Below are 18210 nucleotides of genomic sequence, written 5' to 3'. Positions count from 1 at the left end.
GCGCCTATCTCTCTCCATAACCAAGGTGAAAGTTACAGAATTGTGGTCACCATCACCAAAATGTTCACCCACTAACTAGCCCATCACTTGTCCCGGTTCATTACCGAGTACCAAATCCAATATGGCCTCCCCTCTGGTCGGACAATCTACATACTGTGTTAGAAAAGCTTCCTGGACACACTGCACAAACACCGCCCCATCCAATCTACTTGGTCTAAAGAGCTTCCAATCAATATTTGGGAAGTTGAAATCGCCCATGACTACTACCCTGTGGCTTCTGCACCTTTCCCAAATCTGTTTCCCAATCTGTTTCTCCACATCTCTTCTGCTATTGGGGACCTATAGTAAACACCCAACAAGGTGACTGCACCTTTCCTATTTCTGACTTCAGCCCATACTACCTCAAAAGGCAGATCCCCCTTGAACTGCCTATCTGCAGCTGTTATACCATTTCTAATTAGCAACGCCACCCCCCCTCCTTTTTTACCACCCTCCCTAATCCCACTGAAACATCTGTAACCAGGAACCTCCAACAACCATTCCTGTCCCTCTTCTATCCACGTTTCCGTGATGGCCACAACATCGTAGTTCCAGGTACCTATCCACGCCTTAAGTTCACCCACCTTATTTCAGATACTCCTTGTGTTGAAGTATACGCACTTGAACCCATCTCTGTGTCTGGAAGTATTCCCTGTCAGTGCTACCTTCTTCACAGCCTCTCCACACTCTTGGACATCCTGACAAACGGCTAGCCTACTTGCTGGACTACAAGTCCGGATGCCATCCCCCTGCCAAATTAGTTTAAACCACCCCGAAGATAGCTAGCAAACCTACCCCCCAGGATATTGGTGCCCTTCTGGTTCAGGTGCAACCCGTCCTGCTTGTACAGGTCCCACCTTCCCCAGAATGCAGTCCAATTGTCCAAATACCTGAAAGCCTCCCTCCTACACCATCCTTGCAGCCACGTGTTCAACTGCACTCTCTCCCTATTCCTTGCCTCACTGTCACGTGGCACCGGCAACAACCCAGAGATGACGACTCTGTCTGTCCTAGCTTTCAGCTTCCCGCCTAACGCCCTGAGCTCTTGAATGACCTCCCCACCTCTCTTCCTACCTATGTCGTTGGTGCCAACGTGCACCATGACTTCTGGCTGCACACCCTCCCCCTTAAGGATTCTGAAGACACGGTCCGTGACGTCTCGGCCCACAGAACCGCCTGTCCGTCCCTCTAAATAGAGAGTCTCCTGTAACTAGTGCTCTCCTCCTCTCCCCCTTTCCCTTCTGAGTCTCAGAGCCAGACCTCACGCCACAGACCCGGTCACTGCAGCTCACCCCTGCTAGGCTGTCCCCCCTACTGGTATCCAATGCGGTATACCTATTGTTTAGGGGAATGACTACAGGGGATTCCTGCATTGCCTACTTCCTCCCCTTCCCACCTCTAACTGTTACCCAGCTACCTCTGTTCTCTGGCGTAACTATGTCTCTGTAGCTTCTATCTATCACCTTCTCAGCCTCTCGAATAATCCTCTGTTCATCCAACTCCAGTTCCAGTTCCCTAACTCGTTCTGTGAGGAGCAGAATCTGACTGCATTTCCTGCAGATGAAGTCGGCAGGGGTATCGGTGGTTACCCCTACCTCAAACATCCGCCAGGAGGAACATTCCACTGCCTGCGCTGCCATTACTCTACACTTCGTCTCCAAAGCAAGAACATTGAGTCGCTTACCTGTGAACTTTAAAGTTAGGTTAGAGGAGGAGGATGGGAGGGAAGCCCTACTATGTAGGGCCTGGGGTATAGAACACACCCACTCAAATATCAATCACTTACCTTCCCGACCAGCTCTGCGCTCCAACCTCACTTCCGCCCAGCTCCCGCCGCTCTCTGCTGAGAAAAGACCGTTGGCGTCGAGGTAAGTTCTTTATATATCACTTACCTTCCCGACCAGCTCTGCGCTCCAACCTCACTTCCGCCCAGCTCGCGCCGCTCTCTCTGAACTCACCCTAGTTCCAAACTTCCAGCTCAGCACTGTCCCCATGACTTGTCCTACCTGCCTATCTTCTTTTCCACCTATCCACTCCATCCTCTCCTCCCTGACCTATCACGTTCATCCCCTCCCCCACTTATTCCTGATGAAGGGCTTTTGCCCGAAACGTCGATTTCGAAGCTCCTTGGATGCTGCCTGAACTGCTGTGCTCTTCCAGCACCACTAATGCAGAATCTGGTTTCCAGCATCTGCAGTCATTGTTTTTACCTAATACTGGGTTGCACCAGTTGAAAGAAAGTGAGGTCAATCAAAAGTCCCCTGGCTCCCACATGTGTACCGGAGCTTAAGTCTTTCCAAGAGCCGGTGAATTATTAAGGAATGTTAATACATAATCTGGTGACCATTATCTGGGGCACCTTTGTATCAACTCTTAAAGGGTCTGCCTTGGAAATGGTCAAATAGTCAAGCCACAGTATTCAGTGAAGTGAAGGGGCAGCTAACATCCTCTCAGGTGTTGGCATACTATGATCCCAAGCAAGATCTAGTATTGACATGTGGTGCCTCACCATACAGCATCAGCTAAGTATTATCTCATAGGTGACCCAATGACCAGCAACTCAATAGTATATGCATCCAGGACTTTGGCTAATGCAGAAGGACGGCTTGTTTGTCATATTGAGTCAGGAAGTTCCACCAGTACGTTTATAGACAAAAATTTCTAATAGACAACAAACCCCTGCATAGTCTACTTATAGGAGACAAGGCTGTGCTGCTCATAATTTCAGGTTGCATTCAGCAGTAGGGTCTAATAGTAAGTCTGTATAATTACAAGTTGGAACACTACCTGAGAGGCCAAACAACTAATGTGGATGTGTTGAGCTGCCTCCCACAAGCCAATAAACCACTGATGGTTATGTCACTGGAAGAGTCCATAATGGTGTTAAATTTTCTGGACACCTCCTGTCACAGTTGACAATAAGGGACTTTGGATGCAGAAAGATCTGATCCTGGCAAATCAAACAGCAGGCGGTGATGGGGGAAGAGCAGTCGCAACCACAGTTGAAACATTTTGGATCTAGAGAGACTGGATCACAGTAGAGGACAGCATATTATGGGGAGCAAGAGTGATTGTTCCAAGCAAAGGTCACTGCCAGCTATTGGCTAAACTCCACTAGGTCATGCAGAGGTTTCCAAAATGAGGATGTTGGCAAGTAGCCAGAATTGGATGCAGACATAGTTGTGTTCGTTGGGTAGTGACCAGAGTGACAACGATGTCTTACCACCAGCAGCTCCACTAAAATCATGAAAATGGCACCGCAAATTAGGGTGGCATGTGGCTCAGTGGTTAGCACTGCTGCTTCAGAGCGCCAGGGACCCAAGTTCAATTCCCACCTTGGGTGACTGTGTGGAGTTTGCACATTCTTCCTGTGTCTGCGTGGGTTTCCTCTCGGTGCTCCAGTTTCCTCCCACAATCCAAAGATGTGCAGGTCAGGTGAACTGTCCTTGCTAAATTGCCCATAGGGTCAGGTGTAAGTATATGATAGAGGGATGGGTCTGGGTAGATTACTCTTCGGAGAGTTGGTATGGACTTGTTGGGCCGAAGGGCCTGTTTCCATGCTGTAGATAATCTAATCTAATCCTACACATGGTCACATGGCAACTATGCAGGTCCTTTCAAGGACTCAATTTTCTTAGTCATTGTAGATGTCCACTAAAAGTGGCTGGATGTAGATTCATTCATCAAACATAGGGCTAACTATAGAAAGTCTGTGCACATCTTTTGCAATACATGGACTTCCAGAAATGTTGGGGATACAACAGGCCATTCTTTCCCAGCAGGGAATTTGCTTATTTCAGAAAGTTCAAAGTTATTTGACATAAGGACAGCATCATACAATCCAGCATCTAATGGTCTGACAGACCAAGCCAAACTTTGAAATTGGGCTTAGACAACTTGACTAGATACCAGATTGTCCCAGTTCCAATTTGATGATAGGACCACCCCTCTTGCAGCTACAAGGATAGCTCCAGCAGAATTGCTGCTGGGAAAATGTTAAATCTGATCTTTCCACCCTGGGAGGGGGTTGTGAAATGGCATCAAGAAATTCAATGCCAGACATCAAAAGTCTGCTAAGCGAGAGAGAAATGGTTTATTTCGGGGACATAGATTGGTGCTGGAACCACGGAATGGCCCTTCATGGGTAAAAGACATGGTTGACACGAGGTCAGATCCAGTGATATATAAAATTCAGTTAGGTATGATGGTCCTGAGCAAGCACATGGACTGAATGAAAGCTGAATGCTCACACATAGTGTAGGAGCAAAATGTGCCCAGTTCTTCGACTGACTTTCTGACTGTTCCAGAACCCTTGGGCTCCAAGCATTAAAGATAACTCTGAATCTGAGATAGACGTGGTAGATGTCGTTGAGTCAAGAGGACAATTCATTACTTTTTCCCCCAAGACACCAAGCGCAAGTGGCAAGCTATCTGAGACAGAGTTGGAGAAAACCTAACATGGGCTAAACTTTTCGCAGGAACAGCTACAAAAACAAAGATTGCCTATGCCCTCAGAGGAATGTAATGACGCTACGAGATCAGCCAGGTGGACCTCATGGATTAAGTTTCCTGACTGATCCAGGCTGAGAGCACAAATCAGGGAGCTCTGGCTGACAGGTATAAACAGGAGTAGCAGAGGTTCTGCTCACTGAGAGCTGGCTCTGAAGAAGCTGGATTAATGTCAAGGACTCTCCATGTATAAAATAAGGGTGACTTGGTGATGGGATACCAGCCTGTGTGGAATTACCTCAAATTCTCTTTTGTAAATTTGACAATGCACAATGTTAGCAAGATTGGAAAGGTATGCCTTTGTGCACTAGGCCCGAACTGAATTCTTCAGAGCAAAGATTTTGTCAATTATGGCAACACTTAAAAATAATGCACTAGTCCCTTTTAGATTGCACTAACCTTATTTTAATTAAGATGGTAGGGCTCTGGGTATGTTGTCAAACAGACCTAGGGGTTCTGGTACATAGTTCTTTGAAAATTGCATCACAGGTAGTCAGGGTGGTTAAGAAGGCATTTAGCACACTTGCTCTTATTGCTCAGACCATTGAGTATCAGAGTTGGGCTGTCATGTTGGGGTATACAGGGAATTAGATGAGGCTGCTTTTGGAGTATTATGTACAGTTCTGGTCACCCTGTTAGAAGAAGGACATCAGAAACTGAAAAGGATTCAGTAAAGATTCATCAGGATGTTCTGGAACTGGAGTGTTTGCTTTATAAGGATAGGCTGAGACTTTTTTCATTGGAGAATAGGAGGTTGAGTGACTTTTTATAAAGGTTTATAAAATCTTGATGGGCATAGATAAGGTAAGTGGCAGAAGTTTTCTCTCTAGGATGGGCGAGCTCAAAATTAGGAATATTTTTAAAGTGAGATGAGAAAGATTTAAAAGAGACCTGAGGGGCAACTTTTTCGTGTAGAGGGGGTTCATATGCGGAATGGACTGCCAGAGGATGTGTTAGATGCAGGTACAATTCCATCATTTTAAAATACATTTGGATAGGTAAATAAATACGAAAGATTGAGGGATATGAGCCAAATGCAGACAAGTGTGATTAGTTTAGTTTGTGAATCTTGGTTGGAATGGATGAGTTGAGCTAAAGACTGTTTCCATGCATTGATTCCACAATTAATTCCCCATTTTCAGTCCAGTCCCTTATTGGCTGTACACCCATAAACATGAGTTCTCCCCTTTACTATCAAGGATCTGACATGAAGAGTAGTGTATGCAGTCAATCTTAGGTTAAGTCAGTTCATGGACCCCCAGGCTTTGTGTAATTTATTTGAGTCCATTTTTCACATTTGTATAGGCTTTGCAAAGATGCTGCCTCTATTTTACTATTTGAAGGGCCTGGTATACAGTATTTAGCTACATTTCAGCTCTACATTTTTGATCTTTGGCTGCATGATGAGAGGATGAGCAGGCAGATTGGAAGGACCCCTCATGTGTCTTTTCCTGGGCCTAGCCAAGGTGGCCATGAACAGGTCTGGGAAAGAGACTTTGGAGGGGTTCTTTAGACTTGATTCCCTACCTCTCTGCCATGATAATGCTGCACCTGGGTGATTCCAGAACAGGAGCTGATAGACTTAAGGCAAACTGCAACTGGTGGACTGCAGAAATAACATTTCATTGTAATGTTGTAACTTTCCTTGACATGAATTTTGTTACTGTGTTCCACTAAGGAGTCATCACAATTTAATTTAGATAACTATATTATTGATCTTAAAGAATACTACCTGTGATACTAACTCTAACGCATTAAAACCCATCTACTTCGCAGAGATAAAATCAGGCTCAGATAATATTTGCCAGTGACAAGCCCAAATGCTTATTGCCTGGTCAGGAGGCTTGTTCCTGAAAGATGAATTTTTGTTGGCAGTCATATCGTAATGAGAAGCCCTTAATGTGAATGATTTGCAAATACTTAAATGTAATTGAAGTCCTAACATTGTCGATCACAATTGCAGTTGATAATACATGATAACAGGCTACTAGACTAGGTGTGATTGAGGTTCACAAGGAGGAGGTATTAGAAATCCTGCAGGGTGTGAAAATAGATAAGTCCCCTGGGCTGGATGGGATTTATCCTAGGATCCTCTGGGAAGCCAGGGAGGAGATTGCCGAGCCTTTGGTATTGATCTTTAAATCGTCATTGTCTACAGGAATGGCGCCAGAAGACTGGAGGATATCAAATGTGGTTCCCCTGTTCAAGAAGGGGAGTAGAGACAATCCTGGTAATTATAGACCAGTGAGCCTTACTTCAGTTGTTGGTAAAGTGTTGAAAAAGGGTGGACAGGGAGAGCCTTTTTCCAAGTATGGTGATGGCGAGCATGAGGCAGCATAGCTTTAAATTGAGGGGTGATAGATATACGACAGATGTCAGAGGTAGTTTCTTTACTCAGAGAGTAGTAAGGATATGGAATGTTTTGCATGCAACGGTAGTAGATTCGCCAACTTTAAGTACAATTAAGTCGTCATTGGACAAGCATGTGGATGTACATGGAATAGTGTAGGTTAGATGGGCTTCAGATTGGTATGACAGGTCATGCAACATTGAGGGCCGCAGGGCCTGTACTGCGCTGTAATATTCTATGTTCTATAATCTATAACCTGGCAATAAGGTCAAGCCAAAATCTCAGAATTCCCTCTCTCACAACAATCGGCATCTGGCACCACTTCAGCAGTTTAAGAAAATAGCTCACCACAATTTCTTAAAGGCAGTTTTAGGGAGCGGAAATAAATCCTGGCCCTATAGATAACATAATTTGAATAAATGAGGGGAAAAAAGCCTTATAGCTGGATAAATCATATGGACTCCTAAGAAAGATATTTCCTTTCTGCAAACTTTGCACAACAGGTTGTCTGTTCAGGAAGCAACTAAGTGAAACAACTGAGAGGAGTCATGCAGTTGCTTTCAATATCAACAGTGTCCTCCCAAAAAAAAAATGACTCACCTTAAATGAGCAGCCCTTTTGTGAATTGCTGCACTTCAAATTCCCCTTTCCAAAATACACTACTCTTAAAAGATCAGACAATATGTTCAAAATAGTCGAGCTAGACCAACTGAATGCAGTTGGGCAGGCATGCTACACATCAGCATAGTTACAAGAGATAGGGCTGAGAAATATTTAGCAAACTAATCCTCTAGCTTCACCTTAGGGAATATCTTACATTCAGCTGTTACGCCAATAAGTAAAGCGGCAACTAGAGTCATAGAATCATAGAGATGTACAGCATGGAAACAGACCCTTCGGTCCAACCTATCCATGCCGACCAGATAGCCCAACCCAATCTAGTCCCAACTACCAGCACCAGCCTGTTCAGCATCTCCCTATAGGCTCAAATCCTCTAATCCTGGCAATATCCTTGTAAATCTTTTCTGAACCCTTTCAAGTTTCACAACATCTTTCCGATAGGAAGGAGACCAGAATTGCACGCAATATTCCAACAGTGGCTTAACCAATGTCCTATACGCCGCAACATGCCCTCCCAACTTCTGTACTCAATACTCTGACCAATACAGGAAAGCATACCAAAAGCCTTCTTCACTATCCTATCTATCTGCGACTCCACTTTCAAGGAGCTATGAACCTGCACTCCAAGGTCTCTTTGTTCTGCAACACTCCCTAGGACCTTACCATTAAGTGTATAAGTCCTGCTAAGATTTGCTTCCCAAAATGCAGCACCTTGCATTTATCTAAATTAAACTCCATCTGCCACTTCTCAGCCCATTGGCCCATCTGATCAAGATCCTGTTGTAATCGGAGGTAACCCTCTTCGCTGTCCAGTACACCTCCAATTTTGGTGTCATCTGCAAACTTACTAACTGTACCTCTTATGCTCGCATCCAAATCATTTATGTAAATGACAAAAAGTAGAGGACCCAGCACCGATCCTTATGGCACTCCACTGGTCACAGACCTCCAGTCTGAAAAACAACCCTCCACCACCACCCTCTGTCTTCTACCTTTGAGCCAGTTCTGTATCCAAATGGCTAGTTCTCCCTGTATTCCATGAGATCTAACCTTGCTAATCAGTCTCCCATGGGGAACCTTGTCGAACGCCTTACTGAAATCCATATAGATCACATCTATTCTCTGCCTTCATCAATCTCTTTGTTACTTCAAAAAACTCAATCAAGTTTGTGAGACATGATTTCCCATGCACATAGCCATGTAGACTATCCCTAATCAGTCCTTGCCTTTCCAAATACATGTACATCCTGTCCCTCAGGATTCCCTCCAACAACTTACCCACCATGGAGGTCAGGCTCACCGGTCTATAGTTCCCTGGCTTGTCTTTACCGCCCATCTTAAAACGTGGCACCTTGTTTGCCAACCTCCAGTCTTCTGGCACCTCACTGTGACTATCAATGATACAAATATCTCAGCAAGAGGCCCAGCAATCACTTCTCTAACTTCCCACAGAGTTCTCGGGTACACCTGATCAGGTTCTGGGGATTTATCCACCTTTAACCGTTTCAAGACATCCAGCACTTCCTCCTCTGTAATCTGGACATTTTGCAAGATGTCACCATCTATTTCTCTACAGTCTATATCTTCCATATCCTTTTCCACAGTAAATACTGATGCAAAATATTCATTTAGTATCTCCCCCATTTTCTGTGGCTCCACACAAACGCCCCGCCTTGCTGATCTTTGAGGGGCTCTATTCTCTCCCTAGTTATCCTTTTGTCCTTAATATATATGTAAAAACCCTTTGGATTCTCCTTAATTCTATTTGCCAAAGCTATCTCATGTCCCCGTTTTGCCTTCCTGATTTCCCTCTTAAGTATACTCCTACTTCCTTTATACTCTTCTAAGGATTCACTCGGTCTATCCTGTCTATACCTGACATATGCTTTCTTCTTTTTCTTAACCAAACCCTCAATTTCTTTAGTCTACTAATGATGTTTTTCTTTAAAGTGAAATATTTCTCAACCACAAGAAATTAGCATAGTTGTGTTGGCTTTTCGAATACACAAGTTTAATGTTCAAATCAATTTGAATCTGAATTTTAAGAGCCAGAGTGATAAAGAAACCTAATCACTTTAGCGACAGTTAGGATGGAAGCTTCTGCTATTTCTGAGAGTGCATTTAATAATACAGAACTTGAATATTGCTGAAAAGGACACATTTTCAAAGCCTTTCATCTTATACTCATCAGGACTCTTGCAAAAATACCATAGTATGAGGGAAAAACATTTTCCATCATTTGAAAATAGAGTGATGATTGCTTGTTAACAATAGAATCTGAATGATGCAGAAGAATCTAATTCACATTGCAAGTACAAAAACACAAAAAAACAAACACAAATTTGGTTTGAAACAGACACTTGTCAAGGCCTTACCTGATCTTGGAACATTGTACCTCCAAAACCCCAAACACAAGTAAACACAAAGTACAGTTCATAGAGTTCCTTGGGAGAATCAGCAGGTGTATTGATTGGGGTCAGAAGACATTCCATCAAATGGAGCACTGTCTGAACCATGGTGATCTCTGGAATTGGAGTAATCATTTTAAATCCTGTTCGTAACTTTTCAAGGCAGGTAGGCAAGTATTTATCAAATAATATTAGAAGGTTTGCCTTTTCTGATTGCACTTCACGGCTTTCAATCCAGCTGGCTACAACACTAAAGAAGAAAAGAAAAAAAATAATGCAATTGACTAAGTATATCAAATAAACATATTTTTGGGTTTGATTATTTTCATGTGTATTTTAGATTTCACTATCTTCTGCTAACGATGGCAGATATTGGGCTTAAGAATGCTGTTATGCAGTATTCACATTTCAGCCACTAATGGGCTGCACGGTGGCACAGTGGTTAGCACTGCTGCCTCACAGCGCCTGAGACTCGGGTTCAATTCCCGCCTCAGGCAACTCTCTGTGTGGAGTTTGCACATTCTCCCCGTGTCTGCGTGGGTTTCCTCCGGGTGCTCCGGTTTCCTCCCACAATCCAAAAATGTGTAGGTTAGGTGAATTGGCCATGCTAAATTGCCCGTAGTGTTAGGTGAAGGGGTAAATGTAGGAGAATGGGTCTGGGTGGGTTACACTTCGGCGGGTCGGTGTGGACTTGTTGGGCCGAAGGGCCTATTTCCACATTGTAAGTAATCTAATCTAATCTAATCAAATTGGCCTAGCATAGTTCCAACATTGCAGGGAAGGGAATACTCAAAGTATTTCCATTCTGAAGAGCACCACCCCCCAAATTAGATACTGTAATCACACTGATGTCAATAGCACAATTATCATTGTTTAAATTATATAATATTGTATAATTTTGAAGGATATATTTTAAAATTTTGAACATCTCAGTTCTCCATTCACAACGTGCTGTATATATGCGGAGGATGTATGCTTAATTAATGAGAAGGATGGTAGACGGTTGATGGTAGACGAGGAAGGACAACACTTTGACTAGGACAACACATCCATCCTAAGACAAGTCAAACAGAAACATGCACAAAAATTCCTAGAAGCATGGCATTCCAACCAGAACTCTACCAACAAACACATCGATTTGGATCCCATCTACCACCCTCTGAGAAAAAGAACTGGAAGTTACATCACCCACCCAAAGAAACCTAAACACATAAATTGAAAGTGGGACATCTCACCAGCATTTCACCGGAGGCTCACTGATGATGTTACCTAGTATGGTGACATCATATGAAACCGAACCTTCCAGCTCAGCAAGTAAACCCACATCCAGATAATCCATATGCATGGCACTTGCAACAACACCCAATTGTCTAATCACTAAATCTGTATGGATCTTGCTCTCACTTTACTACAAAAATAAATTCATTCTAAATTCAGAACAAATTATAAATCAATTCAAATACATCTTTTCAAATAGCTAACATAAGCAATAAGTAATTATCCTGTGTCAGGCATTAGTGCCTGTCTCATTTCGGATAGTTCTTTCCCTAATGTGGTACTCCTATGAAGTATTTCCTCTGTTGATTGGAAGGTAGAAGTGTGTAGAAATCCCAGGATACTTAAGATGGCCTTCAAGCAGTTCAATGTTCAAAACTCTTGAGTATAAACTCTAGTATCTTAACTGGGACCAAAAGAATTTTACTCAGCTGGTTGTGTGCCACGAGAAATGAATTCAGCAGAATGTAAGGCAGACATGCTAGAATCCTGTGAGATGGTGGTAGAAGAAACAGCAATTCAAGTGTCTATAAGGTATGTAAGTGAGGAGATAGGATGGGTAGATGGATAGGATGTGTAAATATATAGGATGGGTGAGATAAGTGGATGAAAGGGTAGTGCATAAAGTGTGTAGGATGATAGGTGGGTAGTGTGGAAGGTGGATAGGTTGATATGTGGAAAGAATAGCAGGTGGGTAGAGTGGAAGGTAGATAGGGAAGTAGGTGAGCTGAAAGTAGGTGGGTCAGAGGAGTTCGGTTCATTTGGGTTAGGACAGGAAGTCAGCAGGATATCAGGTGGAGGGATCTGATCAGGAGAGAGTCAGGTGTCAGTGGGGTGTCCAGGGTGAGGGGGAATTGGGCTGAATGCTTGGGGCATCATTGTGCAGTTTATTCTCTGACTGTATCTTAGAATTAGGGACATTTTCTGGGGAGAAGAGGAATTGTACAATTAAAAGTACAAACTTCCTGGACTATTCCCAAGGAGTCTTTGTGTTGGTACTTCTGAGTGATCCCAATGCAATTTTTCCTAGTATGTTTGATTTCCAACCAGACAGAGACCAGAAGATATGGGCCATTGTGAAATTTATGATTGCAGGAAAACAAAGGTGAGTCTTTGGAGCACCAGAGGCTCAGGCTAATACTCAGGGGACACAGCTGCTGGTGGAATTTAAATTCAACCAGTAAATTCGGAATTAAAACATAGTCTCAGGAATGGTGACCATGAAAACATATCATTGATTATCTTAAAAATTCATCTGGCTTATTGATACCCTTGAGGAAGGAATTCTGCCATCCTCACATGGGTCTGGTTGACATATGATTCCAGATCCAAAGCAATGCGATTGACATATTGGATTTTGGCTGGGCTTAGCAAGCCACTCAGTTCAATGGCAATTAGGAATGGGCAACACATGCTTGCTAACGATACTCATGTCCTATATAAGTGTAAATTAATGACATCTAGTCATGGCTAATTTGATTATCCTCAACTATACTTTCTTGTCTTTTCCTCACAGCATTTGAATTGTTTATTGATTAAAAATCTGTCCATCTCATCCTTCAAAATGTTTAATGATTCAACAGCCCTCTACGATAAAGAATTCCAGAAATTCACTACCCTCAAGGAAGAAATCCATCCTCATCTCTGTCTGAGATATGCAATTTCTTATTCTGAGATTGGAAGACCATAAGACTGTAAGACATAGGAACAAAACTTCAGCCATTCAATCATGGCTGTTAAGTTTCTCAACCCCATTCTCCCGCTTTCTCCCTGTAACCCTTGATCCCCTTGATACTCATTATCTATCTCGTCCTAAATATACTCCATGGCCTGGCCTCCACAGACTTCTTTGACAATGAATTCCATAGATTCACCACTCTCTTGCTGAAGAAGTTTCTTCTTACCTCTGTTCTAAAAGATCTTCCCTTTACTCTATGCTTCGGGTCCTAATCTCTCTGACCAATGGACACATCTTCCCAACATCTATTCCATCCAGGCAATTCAGCATTCTGCATGTTTCAACTAGAGACCCCTTATCCTTACAAACTCCAAGAATAGACCCAGAATCCTCAAACGTTCCTCATATGTTAAGCTTCCTATGCCTGAGACAATTCTCATGAACCTTCTCTGAATACCGCTAAGACCAATACATCCTTCCGAAAATATGGGGCTCAAGACTGAGCATAATGCTCTAAATGTTGTCTGACCAGAACGTTGTAGAGCCTCCGGAGTACATACCTGCTTTGACAGTCAAGTCCTCTCAAAATAAATTGCATTTGCCTTCCTAACTACAGACTTAACCTTCAAGCTTACCTTGAGAGACTCCTGGACTAGAATTCCCAAGTCTCTTTGCACTTCAGACTTCTGAATTTTCTCCCCATTTAGAAAATAGTCCATGCTTCTACTAAAGTGCACTACCTCACGCTTTTCCACATTGTACTCCTTGTGCCACTTCATTTCCCACTCACTTAACCTGTCCAAATCCTTCTGCAACCTCCCCACCTCCTCAATTATGCTGACTGTCCCTCTACTCATGTTTGTACCATTTGCAAACTTAGACAGAATGCCCTCAATTCATTCATCTAGATCGTTAATGTGTAAAGTGAAAAGTTGTGGTCCCAAAACTGATCCTTGTGGAACACGACTTGTAACTAGCAGTCATCCTGAGAAGGACTGTTTTATCCCCACTCACTGCTTTCTGCCAGACAGCCAAGCTTCTAACCATGGTAGCTCATTGCCTCTAACACCATGGGCCCTTGCCTTAATCAATAGCCTCCTTTGCGGCCTTCTTGAAATCCAGGTAGATAACATCCATTGGCTCTCCTTGGCTCATTACTCCCTCAAAGAATTCTAGTAGATTTGTCAGGCATAACCTCCCCTTGGTGAAACCATGCCAACTTTGTGCTATTTTACCATACACTTCTAAGTATTCAGAAATCTCATCCTTCACAATGGATTCCAGGATCTTACTCATGACCAAAGTTGGGCTAATCAGTCTGTACTTTTTGTCTTTTGCCTTTCTCCCTTTTTAAACAGTGGTGTCACGTTAGTAATTTTCCAGTCCTCTGGAACCCTTCCTGATTCTCGTGATTCCTGAGACATCACCACTAACACGTTTACTATCTCTTCAGCTATCTCCCTTGGGATTTGGGTTGTAGGACATTTGGTTCAGGTGATTTATTCACCTTCAGGCTATTCAGTTTTTCGAGCACCTTCTCCTTGGTAATGTTACTATATTCAGCTCTGCTCCTTTACTTTCTTGAATTTTTGGGATATTACTCATATTGTGATTAGAATAGGTTCTCTACAGTTTGGAAACAGGTCACCTGACTGAACAAGTCCACGCTGACCCTTCAAAGAGCAATCCACCTCAACCCCCCTCCCTACATTTACCCCTGACTAACGCACCTAATACTATGAGCAATTTAGCATGCCCAACCCACCTAACCTGTACATCTTTTGACTGTGGGAGGAAACCGGAGCACCCAGAGGAAACCCACACAGACACGGAGAGAATGAGCAAATTCCACACTGATGGTCACCCAAGACAGGAATCGAACCCAAATTTCTGGTGCTGTGAGGCAGCAGTACTAACTTCCATTGTGAATCTATACCCTCTGGTCTTAGATTCCTCCTCAGGTAGAATCAATCTTTCTGTATCAACCTTGTTAAGTCCCCTATAAATCTCGTATGAATTTCAACAAAGTTGCCTTTATTCTTCTAAAATGTCAACGAATACAGGCCCAATCTACTCAAACTCCCCCTCATAAGACAGCCCCTCCATTTCGCAAATTTTCTCTGGACAGCCTCTAATGCCAATATTCCAGCTGAGGTCTGACTAATGCCTTGTATAATTTTAGCGAAAACATCCACTTTTGTACTCCACTTCTTGAAATAAAGACCAACATTCCATTTGGTTCCCTATTACTTGCTAAATTGGATGCCAGTGTTTTGTGATTCATGAACGAAGACTCCTAAATCCCTCCCTTTAGTCTGCAGTCTTTCTCCATTTAAACCAAATTCAGCTCCTTTATTCTTCCTGCCAAAATGCCTGGCTCCATATTTCCCCACATTGTATTCCATCTGCTAACTTGTCTAGGTCACTCCTTTTTCCCTTTATTCATTTGCAAGAAGAGGGCGTCACTGGCTAAGTAGCATTTATTATCCATCCCTAATTGCCAAGAAGGCAGTTAAGAGTCAACCACATTGTTGTAGGTCTGGAGTAACATGTAGGCCAGACCAAGTAAAGATGGCAGACTTCCTTCCCTAAAAGGCACTAGTGAACCAGATGGGCTTGTCTGACAATCAAGAGTGCATTCTTGATTAGTCCCAGATTTTCTTCATATTGAATTCAAATCCCTCCATCTGCCATGACAGGATTCGAACCCAGGTCCCCAGACATTATCTCAGTCTCTGGATTAACTGTCCAGCAAAAATATCATTAGGCCATTGACTCACCTCTGCAGACTTTGTTATTATCACCACTTGCCTTTCTACCTATTAATAAGTCATCAACAAACTTGGCAAGAGTACATTGACTTTCCTCACCCAAGTCATTATAGAGTTATAGAGACGTACAGGACGGAAATAGACTCCTCGCTCCAACTCGTTCATGCCGACCAAATATCCCAACCCAATCTAGTCCCATCTGCCAGGACTCAGCCCATATTCCTCCACACCCTTCCTATTCATATACCCATCCAGATGCTTTTTAAATGTTGCAATTGTATTAGCCTCCACCACTTCCACTGGCAGTTTATTCCATACATGTACCACCCTCTGCGTTAAAAACTTGCCCCTTAGGTCTCTTTTTTTTTCCTCTCTCATCCAAACCTATGCCCTCTAGTTCTGGACTCCCCAACCCCAGGAAAAAAAACTAATTCTATTTATCCTATCCATGCGCCTCATGATTTTATAAACCTCTATAAGGTTACCCCTCAATCTCTGACGCTTCAGAGGAAACAGCCCTAGCCTATTCAACCTCTCCCTATAGCTCAAATCCTCCAACCCTGGCAACATCCTTGTAAATCTTTTCTCAACCCTTTCAAGTTTCACAGCATACTTCCAATAGGAAGGAGACAGAATTGCATGCAATATTCCAACAGTGGCCTAACCAATGCCCTGTACAACTGTAACATGACCTCCCAACTCCTGTACTCAATACTCTGACCAATAAAGGAAAGCATACCAAATGCCTTCTTCATTATCCTATCTACCTGACACTCCACTTTCAAGAAGCTATGAACCTGCACTCCAAGATCTCTTTGTTCAGCAACACTCCCGAGGACCTTACCATTAAGTGTATAAGTCATGTTAAGATTTGCTTTCCCAAAATGCAGCACTTCACATTTATCTAAATTACAATATACATTGTAAATAACTGTGACCCCAGCATTGATCCATGTGGCACAACATTAATTAAAGGGTGTCATCTGGAAATTAGCTCTCCTTGCCCCAACTTTCTGACATCTACTTGTGAGCCAATCATCTATCCTATTATTATGGCCTCAAAATGCTGGCTGCACATTTCACTCTTGGATATTGAATGCATTTTAAGAAAGTTGTAACAATCACCTCACACACTCTGCAGCCAAATCTGGGCACTATCACATTTCTAGTACTTGCATTTATTAAGATTACATCCAAGACCTTCCAGTTTCTCAATAGTTGGAGACAGGATATATTCTGACTGATGTGCCTTGGAGTCCCTTGGAATTCCCAATACAGTGACCAAGCAGGAATTGCCCATGAACATAGAACATAGAACATAGAACAATACAGCACAGAACAGGCCCTTCGGCCCACGATGTTGTGCTGAACATTTGTCCTAGCTTAAGCACCCATCCATGTACCTATCCAATTGCCGCTTAAAGGTCACCAAAGATTCTGACTCTACCACTCCCACAGGCAGTGCATTCCATGCCCCCACCACTCTCTGGGTAAAGAACCCACCCCTGACATCTCCCCTATACCTTCCACCCTTCACCTTAAATTTATGTCCCCTTGTAACACTCTGTTGTACCCGGGGAAAAAGCTTCTGACTGTCTACTCTATCTATTCCTCTGATCATCTTATAAACCTCTATCAAGTCACCCCTCATCCTTCGCCGTTCCAACGAGAAAAGGCCGAGAACTCTCAACCTATCCTCGTACGACTTCCTCTCCATTCCAGGCAACATCCTGGTAAATCTTCTCTGCACCCTCTCCAAAGATTCCACATCTTTCCTAAAGTGAGGCGACCAGAACTGCACACAGTACTCCAACTGTGGCCTAACCAAAGTCCTGTACAGCTGCAACATCACTTCACAAATCTTGAATTCAATCCCTCTGCTAATGAACGATAATACTCCATAGGCCTTCTTACAAACTCTATCCACCTGAGTGGCAACCTTCAAAGATCTATGTACATAGACCCCAAGATCCCTCTGTTCCTCCACCTGACTAAGAACCCTACCATTAACCCTGAATTCCGCATTCTTATTTGTTCTTCCAAAATGGACAACCTCACACTTGGCAGGGTTGAACTCCATCTGCCACTCCTCAGCCCAGCTCTGCATCATATCTAAGTCCCTCTGCAGCCGACAACAGCCCTCCTCACTGTCCACAACTCCACCTATCTTCGTATCATCTGCAAATTTACCGACCCACCCTTCGACCCCCTCATCTAAGTCATTAATAAAAATTACAAACAGCAGAGGACCCAGAACTGATCCCTGCGGAACTCCACTTGTAACTGGGCTCCAGGCTGAATATTTACCATCTACCACCACTCTCTGCCTTCGACCGGTTAGCCAGTTTTCTATCCAATTGGCCAAATTTCCCTCTATCCCATGCCTCCTGACTTTCCACATAAACCTACCATGGGGAACCTTACCAAATGCCTTACTAAAATCCATGTACACTACATCCACCGCTCTTCCCTCATCCACATGCTTGGACACCTCCTCGAAGAATTCAATAAGACTTGTAAGGCAAGACCTACCCTCCACAAATCCGTGCTGGCTGTCCC

General features: G+C 43.3%; 1 protein-coding gene across 1 annotated transcript in view; it reads right to left on the bottom strand.

Annotated features, from left to right (window-relative positions):
• The window catches only part of LOC122562216 (dynein axonemal heavy chain 17-like), a 464703-nt gene that overhangs the window by 154351 nt on the left and 292142 nt on the right, over positions 1 to 18210 (bottom strand). The window contains exon 45 of the mRNA XM_043714924.1: positions 9895 to 10177. Coding sequence (XP_043570859.1) covers positions 9895 to 10177 — 283 coding nt within the window. The remainder of the gene's footprint in view (positions 1 to 9894; positions 10178 to 18210) is intronic.

The sequence above is a fragment of the Chiloscyllium plagiosum genome, chromosome 24 (genome assembly GCF_004010195.1).
Source record: "Chiloscyllium plagiosum isolate BGI_BamShark_2017 chromosome 24, ASM401019v2, whole genome shotgun sequence".
Classification (NCBI taxonomy): domain Eukaryota; kingdom Metazoa; phylum Chordata; class Chondrichthyes; order Orectolobiformes; family Hemiscylliidae; genus Chiloscyllium; species Chiloscyllium plagiosum.
This window is presented reverse-complemented; position numbering and strand designations above follow the sequence as displayed.